Source organism: Hemitrygon akajei, chromosome 8 (assembly GCF_048418815.1).
Source record: "Hemitrygon akajei chromosome 8, sHemAka1.3, whole genome shotgun sequence".
NCBI classification, from domain to species: Eukaryota; Metazoa; Chordata; class Chondrichthyes; order Myliobatiformes; family Dasyatidae; genus Hemitrygon; species Hemitrygon akajei.
In genome coordinates this window covers 181008687-181032321 of record NC_133131.1, presented here as the reverse complement: position 1 = coordinate 181032321, position 23635 = coordinate 181008687, and the positions used below count along the sequence as shown (strand labels likewise).

General features: G+C 44.6%; 1 protein-coding gene across 15 annotated transcripts in view; it reads left to right on the top strand.

The window, feature by feature from the left end:
• LOC140732488 (plectin-like) overlaps nt 1-23635 on the top strand; it is a 384936-nt gene that overhangs the window by 298729 nt on the left and 62572 nt on the right. For all 15 annotated transcript variants that reach the window (XM_073055248.1, XM_073055247.1, XM_073055243.1 and 12 more), the window contains 4 exons: nt 3270-3626; nt 4710-4793; nt 13122-13226; nt 19016-19114. In XM_073055248.1, the coding sequence (XP_072911349.1) occupies nt 3270-3626; nt 4710-4793; nt 13122-13226; nt 19016-19114 (645 nt within the window). The remainder of the gene's footprint in view (nt 1-3269; nt 3627-4709; nt 4794-13121; nt 13227-19015; nt 19115-23635) is intronic.

The window sequence follows — 23635 nt, the reverse complement described above, 5'->3', positions numbered from 1 at the left end:
ACCCTTTTTAAACAACGGAACCATATGAGCAATACACTAATCCTCCGGCACCATCCCCGTTTCTAATGACATTTGAAATATTTCTGTCAGAGCCCCTGCTATTTCTACACTAACTTCCCTCAAGGTCCTAGGGAATATCCTGTCAGGACCCAGAGATTTATCCACTTTTATATTCCTTAAAAGCGCCAGTACTTCCTCCTCTTTAATCATCATAGTTTCCATAACTTCCCTACTTGTTTCCCTTGCCTTACACAATTCAATATCCTTCTCCTTAGTGAATACCGAAGAAAAATCTTTCATCATACGATAAGTTTCAATGAGGTCACCTCTCATTCTTCTGAATTGTAGTGAATACATGCCCAGAGCCATCAAATGCTTTTTATATGATAGGCCATTCAATCCTGGCATCATTTTCATAAACCTCCTTTGAACCCTATCCAATTTCAGCACATTCTTTCTAAGATAAGGGGCCCTCACCAGTGCTTTATAAAATCTCAACATTACATCCTTGCTTTTATATTCTAGTCCTTTTGAAATGAATGCTAACATTGCATTTGCCTTCCTCACCACAGAGTCAACCTGCAAATTAACCTTTAGGCAATCTTACACAAGGGCTGCCAAGTCCCTTTGACTATTTTCTCACTATTTATAAAGTGTCAACCCTTTCACTTCTTCTGCCAAAGTGCATAACCATACACTTTCCAACACTAATTTCACCTGCCATTTCTTTGCCCATTCTCCTCATCTGTCTCAGTCCTGTAGCCTCTCTACTTCCTCAAAACAACCTGCCATAAGACCATAAGACATAGGAGAAGAATTAGGCGATTCAGCCCATTGAGTTTTCGGCGCCATTCCATCATGGCTGATGCTGGATTCCACTCAACCCCATACACCTGCCTTCTTCCCATATCCTTTGATGTCCTGAATCACCAGGAAACAATCAACTTCCACCTTAAATATACCCATGGACTTTGCCTCCAACGCAGTCTGTGGCTGAGCATTCCGCAAGTTTACTACTCTCTGGCTAAAGAACAAATTCTCCTTACCTCTTTTCTAAAGTAGTGCCCTCTAGTTCCAGATACCTCCACCACAGGAAAATTCCTCTCCACATCCACCCTATTTAGTCCTATCAACATTTGGTAGATTTCATTGTTTGAGGCATTGATTACATTACTTAGAGTCATAGGGCAATTCAGCATAGATACAGGCCCCTCAGCCCACAATTCCATGCTGTCCACAGCCAATAGTCCCTATTTCCTGCACCTATCCAAGCACTGCTTAACATAGAAACATAGAAAACCTACAGCACAATACAGGCCCTTTGGCCCACAAAGTTGTCCCTGCCTTGGAAATTACTAGGCTTACCTATAGCCCTCTATTTTATTAAGCTCCATGTAGCTATCCAAAAGTCTCTTAAAAGACACTATCGTATCCACCTCCACCACCATTGCCGGCAGCCCATTCCACGCACTCACCACTCTCTGAGTAAAAAAATTAACCCCTGATATCTTCTCTGTACCTACTCCCCAGCACCTTAAACCTGTGTCCTCTTGTGGCAACCATTTCAGCCCTGGGAAAAAGCCTCTGACTTTCCACATGATCAATGCCTCTCACCATCTTATACACCTCTATCAGGTCACCTCTCATCCTCTGTCGCTCCAAGGAGAAAAGACCAAGTTCACTCAACCTATTCTCATAACGCATGCTCCCCAATCCAGACAACATCCTTGTAAATCTCCTCTGCACCCTTTCTATAGTTTCCACATCCTTCCTGTAGTGAGGCGACCAGAACTGAACACAGTACTCCAAGTGGGGTCTGACCAGGGTCCTATATAGCAGCTTATTATACATTCCTCATTCACTTCCTCTGGCAGTTCATTTCATTTACTCACCTCTCTCTTCATGAAGTTGCCCCTCAGGTACCTTTTAAATCTTTCCTTTATAACTTAAATTTATGTCCCTAGTTTTGCACTCCTGTACCCTGGGGAATAGATTATTGCCGTCCATCTTGTCTATTGTTTTGTAAGGTTTTCCTACATTCCAATGAATAAAGGCCTAGCCTGGCTAACCCCTCTCAAATACTATACCAACCCCTATACTCAGTGCCCTGACTGACGGAGGCCCGTGTGCTAAGTACCTTTTCCACCATCGTAACCACTTGAAACACTGCTTTTGTTGAACTGTGCCCTTGTATTCCTGTGTCCCTCTGTTCCATTGCATAGGATTGGGGGCAGGGTGGGACTGGAAGGAGAAGGATGTAGGGGATTGAATGGGAAGGGAGGTGTTTAGAACATAGAAGATAGAATAGTACAGCACATTGCAGGCCCTTCGGCCCACAATATTGTGCCGACCCTCAAACCCTGCCTCCATATAACCCCACACCTTAAATTCCTCCATATACCTGTCTAGTAGTCTCTTAAACTTCACTAGTGTATCTGCCTCCACCCCTGACTCAGGCAGTGCATTCCACGCGCCAACCACTCTCTGAGTAAAAAACGTTCCTCTAATATCCCCTTTGAACTTCCCTCCCCTTACCTTAAAGCCATGTTTTCTTGTACTGAGCAGTGGTGCCCTGGGGAAGAGGCGCTGGCTGTCCACTCTGTCTATTCCTCTTAATATCTTGTACACCTCTATCATGTCTCCTCTCATCCTCCTCTCCAAAGAGTAAAGCCCTAGCTCCCTTAATCTCTAATCATAATGCATACTCTCTAAACCAGGCAGCATCCTGGTAAATCTTCTCTGTACCCTTTCCAATGCTTCCACATCCTTCCTATAGTGAGGCGACCAGAACTGGACACAGCACTCCAAGTGTGGCCTAACTAGAGTTTTATAGAGCTGCATCATTACATCGCGACTCTTAAACTCTATCCCTCGACTTATGAAAGCTAACACCCCATAAGCTTAGGATAGGAAGATGATGGTGAGGGTGTTACAGAACTAAGAAGAAGGGTGGAGCTGTGTAGGATTGGATGGGGAGGGGTGTGTGGGATTGGGAAGGAAAGGAGCAATGTAGAACTGGATATGGGGAAGGGGTGTAGTACTGAATGGGAAGGGGGAGTGTGGGATTGGAAAGGAAAGAGGGGGTGGAGGACTGGAAGAGGATGGTGAGAGGATGATAACACTAAGGGGAAGGGGCCTGTGTAGGACTTGATGAGGATGGGGAGGGGCTCTGTGTGTGTGGGATTGGAAATTGACAGTGAAGGGCCCAGATTCTGGTTCCAGTGCCAAGCTCAGAGGTACTTACCCATTGGGAATTCCATCCTGTTTAGGGAATGCGGACAGAGGTGGAAGGTCACCAGCCGCTCTTTGATAACCTGGAAGGTGAACTGGGGAAAGCAAAGGCAGTGAGTGAGCAGATGATGCGCAGCCACAGTGAGCGAGATGTGGACCTGGATCGATACCGCGAATGTATACAACAGCTCCTGGAGCACTGGAATGGGATCCAGACTCAGATTGACACCCGCTCAAGAGAGCTGGAGCAGCTCAGACGCCAGCTGACCTACTACCGCCAGGCTCATGACTGGCTGATGGACTGGATCCAGAGTGCCAAGGAACGTCAGGAGAAAATCCAGGCTGTACCCATTCGAGACAGCAAAGGCCTGAAGCAGCAGCTGCAACAGGAGGAGGTAATGTGTGGGTGAGGAGTGACCAGGGTCACTAGTGGGGGTGAGGGGTGGGTGTTACCACGGTAACTAAGGGGGACCACGGCGGTGGTATTCTCAATTACTAGGAGTGATCACTGGAGGGGTGATGAGTAACCATCATTATTGGATTGACCAGACAATGACACTAGGAAAAGGGATTTGTTATGGGCACTGGAGGTCGGTGGACACAGGCCACTTGTTGGACTGTAATTTGGGAGACGGACTTGGGGTGTGCCTGTAGGTCCAGGAAAATACTCAGCACTGGGATCAGTACCACTCTTCTGTGTCACTGGTATTGGTTGCTTTGTGCCTTTGCGCTCTGGTAAGATAGGGCCAGTTGGATGCAGCGGCCAATTCTGGGTGCAATCAAAGGTGTATTTGTTCATCCTATACATCTTTTTTTACCATCACAAGGCACTTCTGGATACTAAGAAGATCAAATTCTGCAAAACTATCCCATCAGTGAGTTGCTCAATAGTAATGGTTGGACTTATACACACAGTAGTTGTGTTGTGACCTGGACTAGTTAAGTGCCGTTGTACTGAGGTAGTGTGTCATTTAACAATATAAGTCAGGTTCACTGGTTCAACGGGGAATCCAACAGCAGGGGAGCTGCATTAACAAGGTTGTGGTGAGGGTTAGGACCATGCCATTGAGTCATATGTTGCAGTCATCCTGGGGAGCAGGCACTAAGGCTGTGTGGGAGAGGCCTCTCTGGGGCATGCTGCAATCCATACTAGTTTGGTGACTGGCACCTCCTGTTGGTGCTGCTCTCCAGGATTTGCTTGGTGCTGTCCTCTAGTGTTCACTCAGAGGAAGAACAACCTGGATCAGGACAACTTCCCATAAATCTACAGACATGCCACTTAGGGACTTGGGCTATATTACTTATTTCTGTGTGTCTATATTTTTCTAATATCAGAATCATATATGCTATTTGTGCTATATGTTTTGGTAATGTATTTTGAACCTTGGTCCCAGCGGAATACTGTTTCATATTGTTATATTCATAATGATTGAATGATAATTGAACTTAAGCTAATCCGGGTGTTTTGGGTTTATTAGAAAATTCTGCAGGAGGTGGAGAAAAACCGAGGGAAGGTGGAAGAGTGCGAGAAGTTTGCCAAGCAGTATATTGATGCCATCAAGGTAAGCCCTGATATCCAGGCCAGGGAGCAGAGTGGCTGCATTACCATCCCTCGTTGAGCCATACTGACACACACGCACACACACACACGCACACACACACACACACACACACACACACACACACACACACACACACACACACACACACACACACACACACACACACACACACACACACACTGAAACTCACATCCTGCCTTACACACAGGCATAGGTAGACACACACACACATACACATCATAAGACCATAAGATATAGAAGCAGAAGTAGGCCAGGCAGCCCATTGAGTCTGCTCGGATATTCAATCATGGGCTGATCCAATTCTTCCAGTCATCCTCACTTCCCTGCCTTCACCCCATACCCTTTGATGCCCTGGCTAGTCAAGAACCTAGCTATCTCTGTCTTAATACACCAATGACTTGGCCTCCACAGCCGCTCGTAGCAACAAATTCTGCAGATTTACCACGCTCTGACTAAAGTAATTTCTCCACATCTCAGTTCTAAATGTATGTCCTGTAATCCTGAAGTCATGCCATCTTGTCCAGACTCCCCAACCGTAGGAAATAACTTTGCCATATCTAACCTGTTCAGGCCTTTTAACACTTGGAATGTTTCAATGAGATCCCCCTCTCCCCCCCCCCCCCCCCCCCATTCTCCTGAATTCCAGGGAATACAAACCAAGAGCTGCCAGACGTTCCTCATACGGTAACCCTTTCATTCCTGGAATCAATCTCATGAGTATTCTCTGAAACCACTCCAATGTCAGTAAATGCTTTCTAAAATAAGGAGGCCAGAACTGCACAGAATACTCTTAAGTGTTGTGTCACAGGTGCCTTACAGAGCCTGAACATCACATCCCTGCTCTTATATTCTATACCTCCAGAAATGAATGTCAACATTGCATTCGCCTTCTTCTCCACCAACTCAGCCTGGAGGTTAACCTTTAGGGTATCCTGCACAAAGACACCCAAGTCTCTTTGCATCTCTGCATTTTGAATTCTCTCCTCATCTAAATAATATTCTGCCCATTTATTTCTTCCACCAAAGTGCATGACCATCTATACACTTTTCAACATTATTTTTCATTTGCCACTTCTTTGCCCATTCCCCTAAACTATCTAAGTCTCTCTGCAGGCTCTCTATTTCCTCAACAGTACCCGCTCCTCCACCTATCTTTGTATCATCAGCAAATTTAGCCACAAATCCATTAATCCCATAATCCAAATTATTGACATACATTGTAAAAAGCAGCGGTCCCAACACCGAGCCCTGTGGAATTCCACTGGTAACCGGCAGCCAGCCAGAATAGAATCCCTTTATTCCCACTCTCTATTTTCTGCCGATCAGCCAATGCTCTACCAATGCTAGTAGTTTCCTTATAATTCCATAGGCTCTTATCTTTCTGAGCAGCCTCATGTGCGGCACCTTGTCAAAGGCCTTCTGAAAATCCAAGTACACCATGTCTACTGCATCTCCTTTGTCTACACTGCCACTAATTTCCTCAAATAATTTCAGTGGCCTATCTTGTCATGTGCCTCCAGGTAGTCCGTAATCTTATTCCTAACAATCAATTCCAACAACTTCCCAACCACTAATGTCAGGCTAATAGGTCTATAGTTTCCTTTCTGCTGCCTTACACCCTTCTTAAAGAGCGGAGTAACATTTGCAATTTTCCAGTCATCTGCTACAATGTCAGAATCTATAGATTCTTGAAAGATCACTGTTAATGCCTCCACAATCTCTAGCTACTTCCTTCAGAACCTGAGGGTGCATTCTATTGGGTCCAGGAGGTTTATCCACCCTCAGACCATTAAGCTTCCTGAGCACCTTCTCAGTCATAATTTTCACTGCATGAACTTCACCTCCCTGACACTTTTGAATGTCTGTATACTGCAGATGTGTTCCACTGTAAAGTCTGATGCAGAATATGCATTCAGTTCCTCTGCCACCTCTGTGTCTCCATTATAATATCTCCAGCATCATTTTCTTTTGGTCCTATATCTACCTTCAACCCTATTTTGCCCTTTATGTACTCAAAAATTAAGTTTTTAGTATCTGCTTTGATATTAGTCACCAGCTTCCTTTCATAATTCATCTTTTCCTTCCTAATGACCTTCTTAGTTTCCTTCTGCAAGTTTTTAAAAGCTTCCCATTCCTTTATCTTCCCACTAACTTTGGCCTCCTTGTATGCCCTTTCTTTTGCTTTTATTTTGGCTCTGTCTTCACTTGTCTGCCACAATGGAAGTGTACTTCCATTCAAAAATTTCTTCTTCTTTGGAATATTTCTGTATTGCACTTCCCTCATTTTCTGCAGAGACTCTAGCCATTGCTGCTCTGCTGTCATTCCTGCTCATGACCCTTTCCAGTCAACTTTGGCCAGTTCTTCTCCCATGCTATTGCAGTTTCCTTTATTCCACTGAAATACTGACACATTGGAATTTAGTTTCTCCTTCTCAGATTTTGAAGTGAACTCGATCATGTTGTGATCACTGTTCCTAAAGGTTTCCTTAATCTTAAGCTCTCTTATCACCTCGGATCATTGCACAACAGCCGATCCCCTAGTGGGCTCAACAACAAGCTGTTCTAAAAAGCCATCCCTTAGACATTCTACAAATTCTCTCTCTTGAGATCCAGTACTGACCTGATTTTCCCAATCCATTTTCATGTTAAAATCCCCAACAATTATCGTGACATTCCCCTTTTGACTCAATCTCCTGCTGTAATTTGTAATCCACATCCCAGCTGTGGAGGTCTGTATACAACTGCCATTAGGGTCCTTTTACCCTTCCCAATTTTTAACTTAACCCAGCAGTCCTGAGATTACTACCCTGATTATCATCTTATATACACACACATCATCTAACACAGAAATTATATATAGACTTCCAAAAGGTAGCAAAGATGTGGTCTGCAAATTACAACGAGAAATAGAAAATGCAAGTCAAAAAGGCAATGTTACTATAGTCATGGGGGATTTCAATATGCAGATAGATTGGGAAAATTAGTTTGGCACTGGATCCCAAGAGGGGGATTTTCTAAAATGCCGATCACATGGCTTTTTAGAGCAGCTCCTGCTTGAGCCCACTCGGGGATTAACTATTCTAGATTGGGTGTTCTGCAGTGAACTGAAATTGATCAGAGCCAGGATGACTTAACTAGCTGACAAGAAAAGTCAAAGCCAAAATAAAATGTCATTTCCTTATCCCCGTAATAATCTCTCCAGCACTTTGCTCAATCATATGCACTCTCATTGACTTTTATATTGGCTTTAACTTCTCTTGTCAGCCACAGTTGCATCTTTGGGATGTGTCTATCCTATACCTTCCAAATTGCTCCCAGAAACGCTAGCCTTTGCTGTTTTGTCATCACTGTCTCTGAAGGATTACTTTCTCTTAAGCTCTCCAGTCAATTCAGGTTCATTGTACAACACCCAATCCAGAATAGCTGATCCCTTGCTGGGCTCAAACACAAACTCCTCTGAAAAAACATCTTGCAGGCATTCGAGATATTCCCCCTCTTGAGTTCTACCAACAACCTGATTTTCCCAATCTACCTGCATATTGAAATCCCAATGAATATCGTAACAATAGACAATAAACAGTAGGTGCAGGAACAGGCCATTCGGCCCTTCTAGCCAGCACCGCCATTCACTGTGATCATGGTTGATCATACACAATCAGTACCCCGTTCCTGCCTTCTCCCCATATCCCTTGACCCCGCTATCTATAAGAGCTCTATCTAACTCTCTCTTGAAAGCATCCAGAGACCTGGCCTCCACTGCCTTCTGGGGCAGAGCATTCCACATATCCACCACTCTCTGGGTGAAAAAGTTTTTCCGCATCTCTGTTCTAAATGGCCTACCCCTTATTCTTAAACTGTGGCCTCTAGTTCTGGACTCACCCATCAGCGGGAACATGCTTCCTGCCTCCAGCATGTCCAATCCCTTAATAATCTTATATGTTTCAATCAGATCCCCTCTCATCCTTCTAAATTCCCATGTTTACAAGCCCAGTCGCTCCAATCTTTCAACATATGACAGTCCCACCATTCCGGGAATTAACCTTGTGAACCTACACTGCACTCCCTCGATAGCAAGAATGTCCTTCCTCAAATTTGGAGACAAAAACTGCACACAATACTCCAGGTGGGGTCTCACCAGGGCCCTGTACAGCTGCAGAAGGACCTCTTTACTCCTATACTCAATTCCTCTTGTTATAAAGGCCAGCATGCCATTAGCTTTCTTCACTGCCAGCTGTACATGCATGCTTGCTTTCATTGATGTACAAGAACACCTAGATCTCATTGTACTTCCCCTTTTCCTAACTTGACTCAATTTAGATAGTAATCTGCCTTCCTGTTCTTGCCACCAAAGTGGATAACCTCACATTTATCCACATCAATCTGCATCTGCCATACATTTGCCCACTCACCCAACCTGTCCAAGTCACCCTGCATTCTCATAACACCCTCCTGACATTTCACACTGCCACCCAGCTTTGTGTCATCAGAAAATTTGCTAATGTTACTTTTAATCCCTTCATCTAAATCATTAATGTATATTGTAAACAGCTGCGGTCCCAGCACCGAACCTTTTGGTACCCCACTGGTCACAGCCTGCCATTCCGAAAGGGACCCGTTAATCGCTACTCTTTGTTTCCTGTCAGCCAGCCAATTTTCAATCCATGTCAGTACTCTGACCCCAATACCATGTGCCCTAATTTTGCCCACTAATCTCCAATGTGGGACTTTATTAAAAGCTTTCTGGAAGTCCAGGTACACTACATCCACTGGCTCTCCCTTGTGCATTTTCATAGTTACATCCTCAAAAAACTCCAGAAGATTAGTCAAGCATGATTTTCCCTTCATAAATCCATGCTGACTCGGACTGATCCTTGTACTGCTATCTAAATGTGTAGTAATTTCCTCTTTTATAATTGACTCCAGCATCTTTCCCACCACTGACGTCAGGCTAACTGGTCTATAATTCCCTGTTTTCTCTCTGGACCATTTCTTTTTATGCTGTATATGAACCATTTAGATAATGGAACAGATGACTTTGTTGCCAAGTTTTCAGATGATACGAAAATTGGTGGAGGGGCAGGTAGTGTTGAGGAAACAGGTAGGCTGCAGAAGGACTTCAACAGATTAGGAGAATGGGCAAGAAAGTGGCAAATGAAATAGTGTTGGAAAATGCATGGTCTTACACTTTGGCAGTAGAAATAAATGTGCAGACACTTTTCTAAAACGGGGAGAAAATCGAAAACTCTGAGATGCAAAAGGATTTGGGAGTCCTTGTGCAGAATACCCTGAAGGTTAACTTGCAGGTTATGGAAGGCTATGTTAGCATTCATTTCAATAGGTCTAGAATACAAGAACAGAGATGTGATGCTGAGGCTTTATAAGGCACTAGTGCAGCCTAGCCTTAAATATTGTGAATAGTTTTGGGCTCCTCATCTAAGAAAAGATTATGCTGGCATTGGAGAATGAAAGGGTTTTCATACAAGGAATGTTTGATAGCTCTGCATCTGTAGTCACAGGAATTTAGAAGGATTTCTAAGGTTACAAAGGTACATTTAATGTCAGAGAAATGTATACAATATAAAACCTGAAATGCTTTTTCTTCACAACCATCCATGTAAACATAGGAGTGCCCAAAGAATGAACGACAGTTAAATGTTAGAACCCCAAAGTCCCCCCCCCCCCCCAGCTCTCCTCCCTCCCATGCGTAAATCCCTCTGCCCCCACTGGCAAAAAAATGCATCGGCACCCACTCCCAAGCACTCAAGTGTGATCAAAGCAACAGTAAAGACACAGACATGCAGTTAACCCAAAGACTACATTGTTTACCCAACATTCAACATACCACAAGCTCTCTCTCTCCCTAATAAGGAGAGAAAGAGGTGTCTCCGTTTTCGCAGCGAGTGGGGAGACATAACAAACAACCTGCTGGTTTACAATGTTAAAAGTCCGTTGCATCACTTTTTTCAAGCTCTATGCCCAAAAATCTCAAGTCTCTGGGCACACAGCCATAGATATTCTGACTCCCCCGAAGACACATGGGTCTCCTGCCGTGACACCGAACCTTCGATCCGCCCGTCTCCAGAGCCCTGAAATCCTAGCCTCCAACGCCAAGCCGAATTCGTAGGCTGAGCCCTTGGCATGCCAAACAACTGCCAGTTATGAAGTCCCAAGAGCGGGTCCCATTCCCGCAAAGAAACATAGTCAGCGTATGACTCCAGGTCAGGGTCTTCAAAAGAACTCTGAAAGGGAAAAATAAAGATATTAAAGATGGAAATAGATCTGTTTCCAAAGATGCAAGCAAAGGAGTCACCATCATCACTTCACTTCGAGAGGGGATCTCATTGAAACCTTTCAAATATTGGAATTCCTAGAGAGAGTAGTTGTGGAAAGAATGTTTCCCATGGTGGGGGAGTCTAGGACCAGCGGGCACAGCCTCAGGATAGAGGGGTATCCATTTAAAACAGAGAGGTGGAGAAATTTCTTTAGCTAGATGGTGGTGAATTTGTGTAATCTATTACCACAGGCAGCTGTGGAGGCTAGGTCATTGCGTGTACTTAAGGCAGAGTTTGATAGGTTTTTGATTGGGCATGACATCAAAGGTTACGGCGAGAAGGCCGGGAAGTGGGGCTGAGGAGAAGAAAAGATCAGCTATGATTAAATGGTGGAGTAGACTCGACAACCCAAATGGCCTAATTCTGCTCCTATGTATTATGGTCTTATGATACAATCAAAATCGGCCTTTCTCCAATTTAGAAATTCAACCCGCAGACCTGACCTATCTTTTTTCGTATTTACTGGAAAACTAGTGGCACTGTGGTCGCTAGATGCAAAGTGTTCCTCTAAACAAACTTCTGTCACCTGCCCTGTCTCATTTCCTAATAGCAGATCCAGTACTGCACACTCTCTCACTGGGTCTTCTATGTACTTATTGAGGAATCTTTCCTGAACTTTCCATTTGACAACCTCTATTCCACCTAGTCCTTTGATAGTATGTGGGTCCCAGTCAATATGTGGAAAGTTAAAATCACCTACTTTAACAACCTTATGTTTCTTGCAATAGTCCACAATCTCTCGATAAATTTGTTCTTCTAAATCCCTCGGACTGTTGAGTGGCCTGTAATATAGTCCCATTAACATGGTCATACCATTCTTATTTCCTCATTCCACCCATAACACCTCAGTATACGAGTTCTTCAGTCTGTCCTGACAGAGGACTGCCATGACGTTCTTTTTGACTTGTAATGCCACCCTTCCTCCTTTAATTCCTCCCACTCTGTCAGATCTAAAACAATGGAACCCTGGTATATTGAGCTGCTGGTTCTGTCTCTCCTGCAACCAAGTCTAATTAATGGCTACAATATCATAATTCCAGGTGTTGATCCATGCCCTGATCTCATCCGCCTTACCTACAATACTTCTTGCACTGTCCTTTGGATGTTAGTCCTTTGGATGTTAAGTTCCCAGCTATAATCTTCTTTCAGCCATGATTCAATGATGCCCACAGCGTCATACGTATCTGTCTGTAACTATGCTACAAGTTCATCTAACTTATTCCATATTCTGCATGCATTCACCTTCAGTCCTGTATTCATTACCCTATTTGATTTTGTCCCCATTTTACATTACAACTCATTCCATTGACTGCAATTTTGCTCTATCCTCAGTACACACTGCCTCTATTTGTCAACCAACTATCCCTTCCTTAGCCCTATCACTCTGGTTACCATACCCTGCCAAACACTCCCAAACAGCTCTAGCAATCCTGCCCACAAGGACATTGGTCACACTCAGGCTTAGGTTTGGTGAGGCAATGTACACTGCTGCACTGCACACCCACGTGTCACATCGAGTTTGGCAGGCTCATTTGTACTGATGTATTGCTCACTCACTCTAGCTGTGAGTCTAGCTCTAACTCACAGCTAGAGTTTGGTGGGATAGTTTACACTAGTGCACTACACATCGATTGGTCACAGTGAGGGTTTGGTGGCATAGTTCACACTAGTGCACTGCACACCCATTGGTCACAGTTAGGGTTTTGTGGGGTAGTTTACAGTGGTGCACTGCACACCCATTGGTCACAGTGAGGGTTTGGTGGGGTAGTTTAGACTGATGCACTGCACACCCATTGGTCACAGTGAACGTTTGGTGAGGTAGTTTACACTGGTACACTGCACATCGATTGGTCACACCAAGGGTTTTGTGGGATAGTTTACACTAGTGCACTGCACACCCACTGGTCACAGCGAGGGTTTGGTGGGGTAGTTTGTACTCATGATTGAATCCTAATGTAATGTTTTGTTGTTTCAGGATTATGAACTCCAGCTTGTGACGTACAAGGTTCAGAGTGAACCAGTGGCATCTCCTGTGAAGAAGCAGAAAATGGTGTCTGCATCCGACAGCGTAATTCAGGAGGTGGGAGCTACGTGCTTTTTACACACCATTCTCCCACCTCTAGTGACCTGAACAATTCCCATCTATCCCTTTCGATCTTAAAAACTTCACTTGGCGTCAACTGCAAAATTTCTTCTTTCATTTGACACTCAACCTGCAGTTTCCTGGCTTGTCCTTTCTGTCATTCAGAACAACATTAGCTCCCCATAAACAGAAGAGCTTCTGTAAATGTTGGAAATCTTAAGAAATACACACAAAATGCTGGAGGAGCTCAGCAAGGTCAGGCAACAATTCAGCATAATTTCCTCGGGTGTTTCGGCTCCATCCCACATTTCAAAGACATATGGGTGAGGGTCAATAATTTGTTGGCATGCTATGTTGGCACAGGAAGCATGGTGACACTTGCAGGCTGCCCCCAACAGCTCAAACTGTTGGTTGTTGACAGAAGCCACACATTTTAGTGGATGTTTTGATGTACATTTGACAAATAAAAGCTAATATTTAGATCCGTTAACTCTCCCAACTCCTGTCTCATGCTCTCCCTAATTTAATACCCCAGTCTCCCAGATAAACACATCTGTACAAGGTGCACCGAGCTGCAGCTCCTGAGAGAACATATTAAGGAATTGGAGCTGCAGCTCAATAACCTTCGACATACGGGAGAGTGAGGATGTGATAGACAGGAGCTACAGGGAGGTAGTCAGCCTAGACTGCAGGAGACAGATAACTGGTTGTCTGTCAGGAGAAGGAGGGGAAATGCACAGGCAGAACAGAATACACCTGTGGCCATTCCCCTCAATAATAGGTATAAAACTCTAGATACTATTGAGGGGGATGACGTACCGAGGGGAGACACAAGTGACTGGATCTCTGGCAATGAGTTTGGTGCTGTGGCTCAGAAGGGCAGAGAGGTGAAGTGGACTGTAGTGTTGACAGGAGATTCCCCAGTCAGAGGAACAGAGCTGATATTCTGTAGGTATGACAAAGACACCCAGATGGTACGTTGCCTCCCTGGTGCCAGGATCAGGCATGTCTCAAATTGAGTCCATGGCATTCTCAAAGGTGAAGTGAGCAGTCAGAAGTTTTGGTGCATATTTGCAGCAATGACAAAGGTAGACAAGGTGAGGAGGTCCTTAAGAGAGGTTTTAGGGACATAGGTAGAAAGGTTTGAAACAGGACCTCCAGAGTAGTAACCTGTGGATTGCTGCCTGTGCCACGTGCCATTGAGGGTAGGAAAAGGATATTTTAGCAGGTGAATGCACGGCTGAGACATTGGTGCATGAGGAAGGGGTTCAGATTTATGTATCATTGGGATTTCTTCTTGGGAAGATACAACCGTAACAAAAGAGACAGGTTACACCTGAACCAGACGGGATACAATATCTTTCTGGGCAGATTGGCTAGAGTTGTTCGGCAGGGTTTAAACTAGTTTGACAGCGGTTGGGAAGCAGAGTGATTGTGCTGAAGATGAAGTTGTTGGTTTACAAACAGAAAGCAATGTGTAGTGAGGAAAGGCTGTTGATATGGCAAAATAGCAGTCAACAGGATGAGTTGCAATGTAAAAGAGGACAAAATCGAAAAGGGTGAATATAGGACTGGAGGTGTTATATTTAAATGCACACAGAAAATAGAGTAAGGTAAATGAACTTGTTACACAGTTACAAACTGGCATGTATGACGCTGTAGGCATCAATGAATCATGGCTGAAAGAAGATTACAGTTGGGAACTTAATGTCCAAGGATACACATTGTATTGAAAGGACAGAGAGAAAGGCAGAATGGGTAGCGTTGCTTTGTTGGTAAAAAATGAAATCAAATTATTAGAAAGAGGTAACATAAGATCAGAAGGTATAGAATCATTGACAATAAGCTAAGGAACTGCAAGGGTAAAATGACTCTGATGAGAGAAGTATAGAGATCCCCAAACAGTAGTAAGGATGTGGTCTACAAATTACAATGGGAGATAGAAAATGTATGTCAAAGGGGCAACATTACAATAGTCCTGGGGGATTTCAATATGCAGGGAGATTGGGAAAATCAGATTCATGCTGGATTCCAAGATGGGAAATTTCTAGAATACCTATGAGATAGTTTTTTAGAGCTCCTCACAATTGAGTCCAATAGGGGATCAGATATTCTCGAATATCTAATATTTTCGAAGAAGTCATGGAGGGGTTGTCTACGGAGTAACAGAGACATCGAGGAGCAGACAGGGAAACAGATTCTGGAAAGGAGTAATAATAACAGGGTTGTTGTGGGAGATTTTAATTTCCCAAATATTGATTCACATCCCCCTAGAATAGGGGGTTTAGATGGGGTGGAGTTTGTTAGGTGTGTTCAGGAAGGTTTCTTCACACAATATGTAGATAAACCTACAAGAGGATAGGCTGTACTTGATCTGGTATTGGGAAATGAACCTGGTCAGGTGTCAGTTCTCTCAGTGGGAGAGCATTTTGGAGATAGTGGTTCCAATTCTATCTCCCTTACCATAGCATTGGAGAGCGATAGGAGCAGGCAAGTTAGGGAAAAGTTTAACTGGAGTAAGGGGAAATATGAGGCTATCAGGCAGGAACTTGGAAGCCTAAGTTGGAAACCGGCATTCTCAGGGAAACATATGGAAGAAATGTGGCAAATATTCAGGGGATATTTGCGTGGGGTTCTGCATAGATACGTTCCAGTGAAACAGGGACTGGATGGTAGGGTACAAGATTTGTGGTGCACAAAGGCTGTTGTAAATCTAGTCAGGAAGAAAAGAAGAGCTTATGAAATGTTCAAAAAACTAGTAGATGATAGGGATCTAGAAGATTATAAGGCTAAAAGGAAGGAACTGAAGAAAGAAATTAGGAGAGCCAGAAGGGGCCATGAGAAGGCCTTGGCAGATAGGATTAAAAAAAACACCAAGACATTCTACAAGTATATGAAGAGCAAGAGGATAAGATGTGAGAGAATAGGACCAATCAAATGTGACAGTGGAAAAGTGTGTAAGGAACCGGAGGAGATAGCAGGGGTACCTAATGAATACTTTGTTTCTGTATTCACTACGGAGAAGGATCTTGGCAATTGTAGGGATGACTTGCAGCATACTGAAAATCTTGAGCATGTAGATATTAAGGAAGAGGATGTGCTGGAGCTTTTGGAAAGCATCAAGCTGGGTAGGTCCAGTGGTGTGCCTCAGGAATCTGTTCTGGGACCCCGACTCTTTGTGATTTTTATAAACGACCTGGGTGAGGGAGTGGAAGGTGAGTTAGTAAATTTGCTGATGACACAAAGGTTGGGGGCGTTGTAGGTAGTGCGGAGGGTTGTCAGATGTTACAGTGGGACATTGATAGGATGCAAAACTGGGCTGAGAAGTGGCAGATGGAGTTCAACCCAGATAAGTGTGAGGTGGTTCATTTTGGTAGGTCAAATATGATGACAGAATATAGTATTAATGGTAAGACTCTTGGCACTGTGGAGGATCAGAGGGATCTTTGGGTCTGAGTCCATAAGACACTCAAAGCTGCTATGCAGGTTGACTCTGTGGTTAAGAAGCCATACAGAACATTGTCCTTCATCAATCGTGGTATTGAGTTTAAGAACTGAGAGGTAATGTTGCAGCTATATAGGGCCCTGTTCAGACCCCACTTGGAGTACTGTGCTCAGTTCTGTTCACCTCACTACAGGAAGGATATAGAAACTTTCAAAAGGGTGCAGAGGAGATTTACAAGGATGTTGCCTGGATTGGGGAGCATGCCTTATGAGAATAGGTTGAGTGGACTCAGCCTTTTCTCCATGGAACAACAGGTGACCTGATAGAGGTGTATAAGATAATGAGAGACATTGATCGTGTGGATAGTCAGACTTTTTTCCAGGACTGATAGGCTAGCACGAGAGGGCATAGTTTTAAGGTGCTTGGAAGTAGGTACAGAGGAGATGTTAAAGGTAAATTTTTTACACAGACAGTGGTGAGTGTGTGGAATGGGCTGGCAGCGATGGTGGTGGAAGCAGAAATAAAAGGGTCTTTTAAGAGACTCCTGGATGGATACTTGGAGCTTAGGAAAATAGTGGGCTATGGGTAATCCTGGGTAGTTCTAAGGAAGGGACATGTTCGGCACAGTTTTGTGGGCTGAAGGGCCTGTACTGTGCTGTAGGTTTTCTATGTTTCTATGAATGGGTGTTGTGCAATGAACCGGAATTGATTAGAGAGCTTAAGGTAAAAGAACCCTTTTGGGGAAAGTGATCATAATATGATTGAATTCATCCTGAATTTTGAGAAGGAGAAACCAAAATCAGATATATCAGTATTACATTGGAGTAAAGGGAATTTCAGAGCCATGAGAGAGGAGTTGGCCAGAATTGATTGGAAAAGAAGCAGGAATGATGGCAGAGCAGCAATGGCTGGAATTTCTGGAAGCAATTCAGGAGGCTTATGATAAATACATCCCAAAAAGGAAGGAATATTATAAAGCCAAGGTGACACAACCATGGCTAACAAGAGAAGTCAAAGCCAACATAAAAGCCAGAGAGGGCATATATTAGAGCAATAATTAGTGGGAAGTTAGAGGATTGGAAAGCTTTTGAAAACCAGCAGAAGACAACTAAAAAAGTAATTGAGAAGGTAAAGAAGGAATATGAAAGTAAGCTAGCCAATAATATTAAAGAGGACACCAAAAGATTTTTTGGATACATAAAGTGTAAAACAGTAGTCCCCAACCTCCAGGCTGCGGACCGATATCGGGCCGCGAAGCATGCAGGGGTGCAGCGGTAGCCAGCACGTACCCAGCACATCTTTAAGAAAAAAGCTGAAATAAACAAGCTAATTAATTAGGTGCCACCCAACACGTAAATGCCGGCCCAGATCAGAGGCGATTGCCGATCAACATTTACTTGTGGAAGTTCCAGGTGTCCGCCGCTGCTTTATCATGTAATATCACAGGCTCGTAGCTTGTTAAGCAGCCTCATGTGTGGCACCTTGTCAAAGGCCTTCTGAAAATCCGAATACACAGCATCAACCGATTCTCCTTTATCTATCCTGGTTGTTATTTCTTCGAAGAATTCCAACAGATTTATCAGGCAAAATTTTCCCTTGAGAAGACCATGCTGACTATAGCCCATTTTATCACGTGCCTCCAAGTACCCCAAACCACATCCTTAACAATCGACTCCAACCTCTTCCCAACCACTGAAGTCAGACTAACTTGCCTGTACTTAAACACAAAGTACACTGCAGATGCTGTGGTCAAATCAAGACGTACAAAAAGGCTGGATAAACTCAGCAGGTCGGGCAGCATCCGTTGAAAGAAGCAGTCAACGTTTCGGGTTGACCCTTCGTCAGGACTAAAGGAGGGGGCAGGGGCCCTATAAAGAAGGTGGGGGGAGGGTGGAAAACCAATCAGAGGAAAGATCAAGGGGTGGGGGAGGAGAAGCAGGGAGGGGATAGGTAGGAGAGGTGCAGAAGGAATCTAAGGGGAAAGCACTAAGATCTAAGCACCCCTTAGATCTGTCTCCTCCAGATCATTAATTTGGATGACAAACAACAGTGCACCCAGCACTGATCCCTGCAGCATGCCACGGGTCGTAACGCTACATGATGATCCTCTCTGCTTTCTCCACCAACTTTGTATTCAGCAAGTTAGCTCACCCTGGATCCCATGTGACCAAACCAGTATCTCATATAATTGTACCCAGACTTCCCTACCCTATGTCCAGCAAACATCAATTATGCTATAAAACCATGCATTCTTCATCCTTTTACAACATGGCCTCACCCTGGATCCCATGTTCTGCTTCAGCCAAGCTGCCAACATCTGATCGGTCTTGTCTGTTTGTAGGTTGTCGATCTACGGACGCGCTACATCGAGCTGATGACTCTGTCCAGCCAGTACCTCAAGTTCATCACTGTCAACCTTCACAGACTTGAAAGCGAGGAGGTAAGGGACAAGCTGTATGTTGAGGTTGGTTCACTGAGCAAGATCAGGTTACAGTGTTTAGTGAGTGGCTGGCAAGGGTGGTCAGAGGTTCCAGTGAGCGATTTGGGATTATATTCTGTATGATGTGGCTGGGATGCTTAGTGTGAGGGGTATGTAGATCAGATATTAGGGTGATGGATCAGAGTGTGGTTGAGGGGTTAGTGTTTGGGTCAGGTCAGGTAAAGAGACAGTAAGAGTGTGGGTGACAGTCATGTCAGTCACAGTGATGGTGAAGGATTAGGTTGTAGGTGAATAGTCAGGGTGAGGGGCAAGGCTGAGGGTTGGGGTCAGTCTTTGATGGGTCAACATGAAGATGAGGGGTCATGGTGATGGGTCACTGAGACGGTGATGGGAAGGTGTGCAAGAGGTCAGATTGTGGGAGAAAGGTGAAGGTTCAGGAAGAGTGTGGTTAGAGCCAGTGAGGGGTCAGGGTGAAGGTAAGGGGTGAGATAGGTCAAGCAGAGGTTGACTTGTGCTGTTATTCTGGGCTTCCATTTTTGATTTCTGAAATAAAATAAAACTTTCAGCCTTTGCGTAAGGCAGAGAATGAGGCAAAGAGAGGCAGAAAAACTCCAGCGGACACAACAGCATCACTAACTGTGAAAGGTAATGCATCATTGGTGTGAGGATTCCCTTTGACCTCAGGACTTTGTCACATCAAGAACGCAGGGTCACGACCTGACACATGGTGACCTCCTTCCTTCCCCACAAGGTTTCTTGTTAAATGGTGACCTCTGTCCCATGATGCATTGTCTGGTGATCCAGAGGTTGTGGGAGGGAATATGGGTGTGCAAGAGATATGTAAGAAAGGGTGAGTGTACAAAGGGTGTCTGAGGTGATGTGATGTGGGAGGTTTGTGTGAGAGAGAGATGTGTAGGGAGTGTTCAGGAGGGGGTATGGGGAGTGTGTGAGGATGTGGAGGATCCATGTGTGAGGGGTTATGGGTTTGTGATCCATGATGCATTCAGTATGGAGTGAGAAGGAAGAGTAATAGTACACGAGTGTGAGAGTGAGTGTGCAGTGGCGAGGAGGATAAGTATTAGGGAGATGGAATGTGAGTTGAGTGAGTGAGATTTGCTAGGGTAATGAGTGTGAATGGGTGAAATAATCTGTGAGGGAAGAGTCTGGGAGTGGCGGTGTGCACGAGCTATGAGGATCTCATTGGTGTGTGTGTGAAACGTAGAAAACCTACAGCATAATACAGGCCCTTCGGCCCACAAAGCTATGCCAAACATGTCCTTACCTGAGAAATTACCTGGGGTTACCCATAGCCCTCTATTATTCTGAGCTCCATATACCTGTCCAGCAGTCTCTTAAAGACCCTGTGTACCTACTTCCAAGCACCTTAATACTGTGCCCTCTCATGCTAGCCATTTCAGCCCTGGTAAAAAGCCTCTGACTGTCCACATGATCAATTCCTCTCATCAACTTGACACTTTCCAAAAGCTCCAGTACAACCTCTTTCTTAATATCTACAAGTTCAAGCTTTTCAGTCTGCTGTAAGCCGTCCCTACGATTGCCAAGATCCTTTTCAGTAGTGAATACTGAAGCAAAGTATTCATTAGATAGATAGATAGATAGATAGATACTTTATTCATCCCCATGGGGAAATTCAACATTTTTTCCAATGTCCCATACACTTGTTGTAGCAAAAACTCATTACATACAATACTTAACTCAGTAATAATATGATATGCATCTAAATCACTAACTCAAAAAGCATTAATAATAGCTTTAAAAAAGTTCTTAAGTCCTGGCAGTTGAATTGTAAAGCCTAATGGCATTGGGGAGTATTGACCTCTTCATCCTGTCTGAGGAGCATTGCATCGACAGTAACCTGTCTTCTGCTATCTCCTCCGGTTCCATACACACTCTTCCACTGTCACACTTGATTGGTCCTATTCTTTCACACCTTATCCTCTTGCTCTTAACATACTTGAAGACTGCCTTGGGGTTTTCCTTAATCTGGTCCGCCAAGGCCTTCTCATGGCCCCTTCTGGCTCTCCTGATTTCTTTCTTGAGCTCCTTCCTGCTAGCCTTATAATCTTCCGGCTCTCTATCATTACCTAGCTTTTTGAACCTTTCATTAGTTCTTCTTCTTGACTAGATTTACAACAGCCTTTGTGCACCGCGGTTCCTGTTCTCTACCATCCTTTCCCTGTCTCATTGGAACGTATCTGTGCAGAACTCCACGCAAATATCCCCTGAACATTTGCCACGTTTCTTCCGTACATTTCCTTGAGAACATCTGTTCCGAATTTATGTTTCTGGGTTCCTACCTGATAGCCTCATATTTCCCCTCACTCCAATTAAACACTTTACTAACTTGTCTATTCCTATCCCTCTCCAATGCTGTGGTAAAGGAGATAGTGTTGTGATCACCATCTCCAAAATGCTCTCCCACTGAGAGATCTGACACCTGACCAGGTTCATTTCCCAATACCAGATCAAGTACAGCCTCTCCTCTTGTAGGCTTATCTAAATATTGTGTCAAGAAACCTTCTTGAACACACCTAACAAACTCCACCCCATCTAAGCCCCTCACTAGGGACATGCCAATCGATATTTGGGAAACTAAAATCTCCCACCACCACAGCCCTGCTATTCTTACACCTTTGCAGAATGTGTCTCCCTATCTGCTCCTCGATGTCCCTGTTACTATTGGGTGGTCTATAAAAAACACCCAGTAGAGATATTGACCCCTGCCTGTTCCTAACTTCCACCCGTAGACACTCTGTAGACAATCCCTCCATGTCTTCCTCCTTTTCTACGGCTGTGACACTATCTCTGATCAACAGTGCCACACACCCACCTCTTGCCTCCCTCCTGTCCTTTCTGAAACATCTAAAGCCTAGCACTTGAAGTAACCATTCCTGCCCCTGAGCTATCCAAGTCTCTGTCATGGCCATAACATCAGAGCTCCAAGTACTGACCCACGCTCTAAGCTCATCTGCTTTGTTCAATGTCCTTGCATTAAAATAGACACATCTAAAACCATCGGTCTGAGCGTGTCCCTTCTCGATCACCTGCCTATCCTCCCTCTTGCACTGTCTCTGAGCTTTCTCTATTTGTGAGCCAACTGCCTCTTCCTCCGTCTCTTCAGTTCGGTTTCCACCCCCCCAGCAATCCTAGTTTAAACTCTCCCCAGTAGCCTTAGCAAACCTCCCTGTCAGGATATTGTCTCCCTAGGATTCAAGTGCAACACGTCCTTTTTGTACAGGTAACTCCTGCCCTAAAAGAGGTCCCAATGATCCAGAAATCTGAATCCTTGCCCCCGCTCCAACCCTCAACCACACATTTATCCTCCACCTCACTCTATTCCTATACTCACTATCACGTGGCACAGGCAGTGTAGAAGAATGCTGATGGACTGTGTATAAGGGCTGGTGTGAGTGAATAAGTGAGTGTGTAGGGTGTAAAGGGTGGTGATTAATTAAGTGAATGTGTAGTGAATGAGGGGTAGTGAGTGTGTATGTGGGTCTGTAGTGTATGAGGGGCAGTGTGTAAATGGGTGTGGGGAGACAGTGTGTAAAAGATTGTGAAGTGAGGTGAATGTGGAAATGTGTAGAGTGATAAGAGAGGGGATGGATTTGACGAGAGAATGGTCAATGTTCCCATGGGTATGTGGCACTGTGCATGACCCACACTGACTGGTATTGGTGATTTTAAGCTGCCTTTTCTTTGCTGGAAGACACATTCTTATTTTTGCTCTGCTTCTCACCTTTCCAATGCAGCAGCTGCCTGCCCAAATGTTTGTGTTGGGGCAGTCACGGAGGTAAATGCAGTTTGTCACACCAGCCATTACCATCGTAACTGCATGCTCCACATTGCCTGACCATCAATCTGTCTGTCTGTCTGTCTGTCTCTCTCTCTCTCTCTCTCTCTGCTGCGGTTTGGCCATGTACCACAGGGCTGCCCCTGTCCCAGGTTCTGCTGGTCCATGTTCTGGGTTGTAAACCCACTCTGACTCAGGCAGACAATATTCCATTTCCTGCAGCTGGACAATGCTGGCATCTGGTCTGTTCTGGATCTTGGATCTGGATAGTTCCTTAATTGGGATTGTTCTGGGATCCTGGAGGTTCAGGAGACCAGGATCTGGGTCAGGCTGTTTGATTGTGTGAATGTTAATCATCTGAATATCCATCACCCTCCCTTATTGTGTTCAGTGCTGTATCACTGTTGTATCTCTTCTCCACCTTACTGTGGTTCTACACCCAATGTCTCATTATGTTCTGCTGCTGTTTCGTCCCACGGCATCGAAGCAGCCATATCTCCCAGAGACCAATACCCTCCCATCCCTCCCTCCACAACCCAGTGTTCCCTCCTCTCTCACACTGGAATTCCAGTGATCCCTCCCTTTTTCCAGTAGGGTGCTACATTCTCACCTTCCTTTAATGGGATTATAGCAGTGTTCCCCATGGAAATGACAGAACCCTCAGAAGTACTGAAAGGAGCAAAGGGCACAGTCACTGAGGTTGGCAG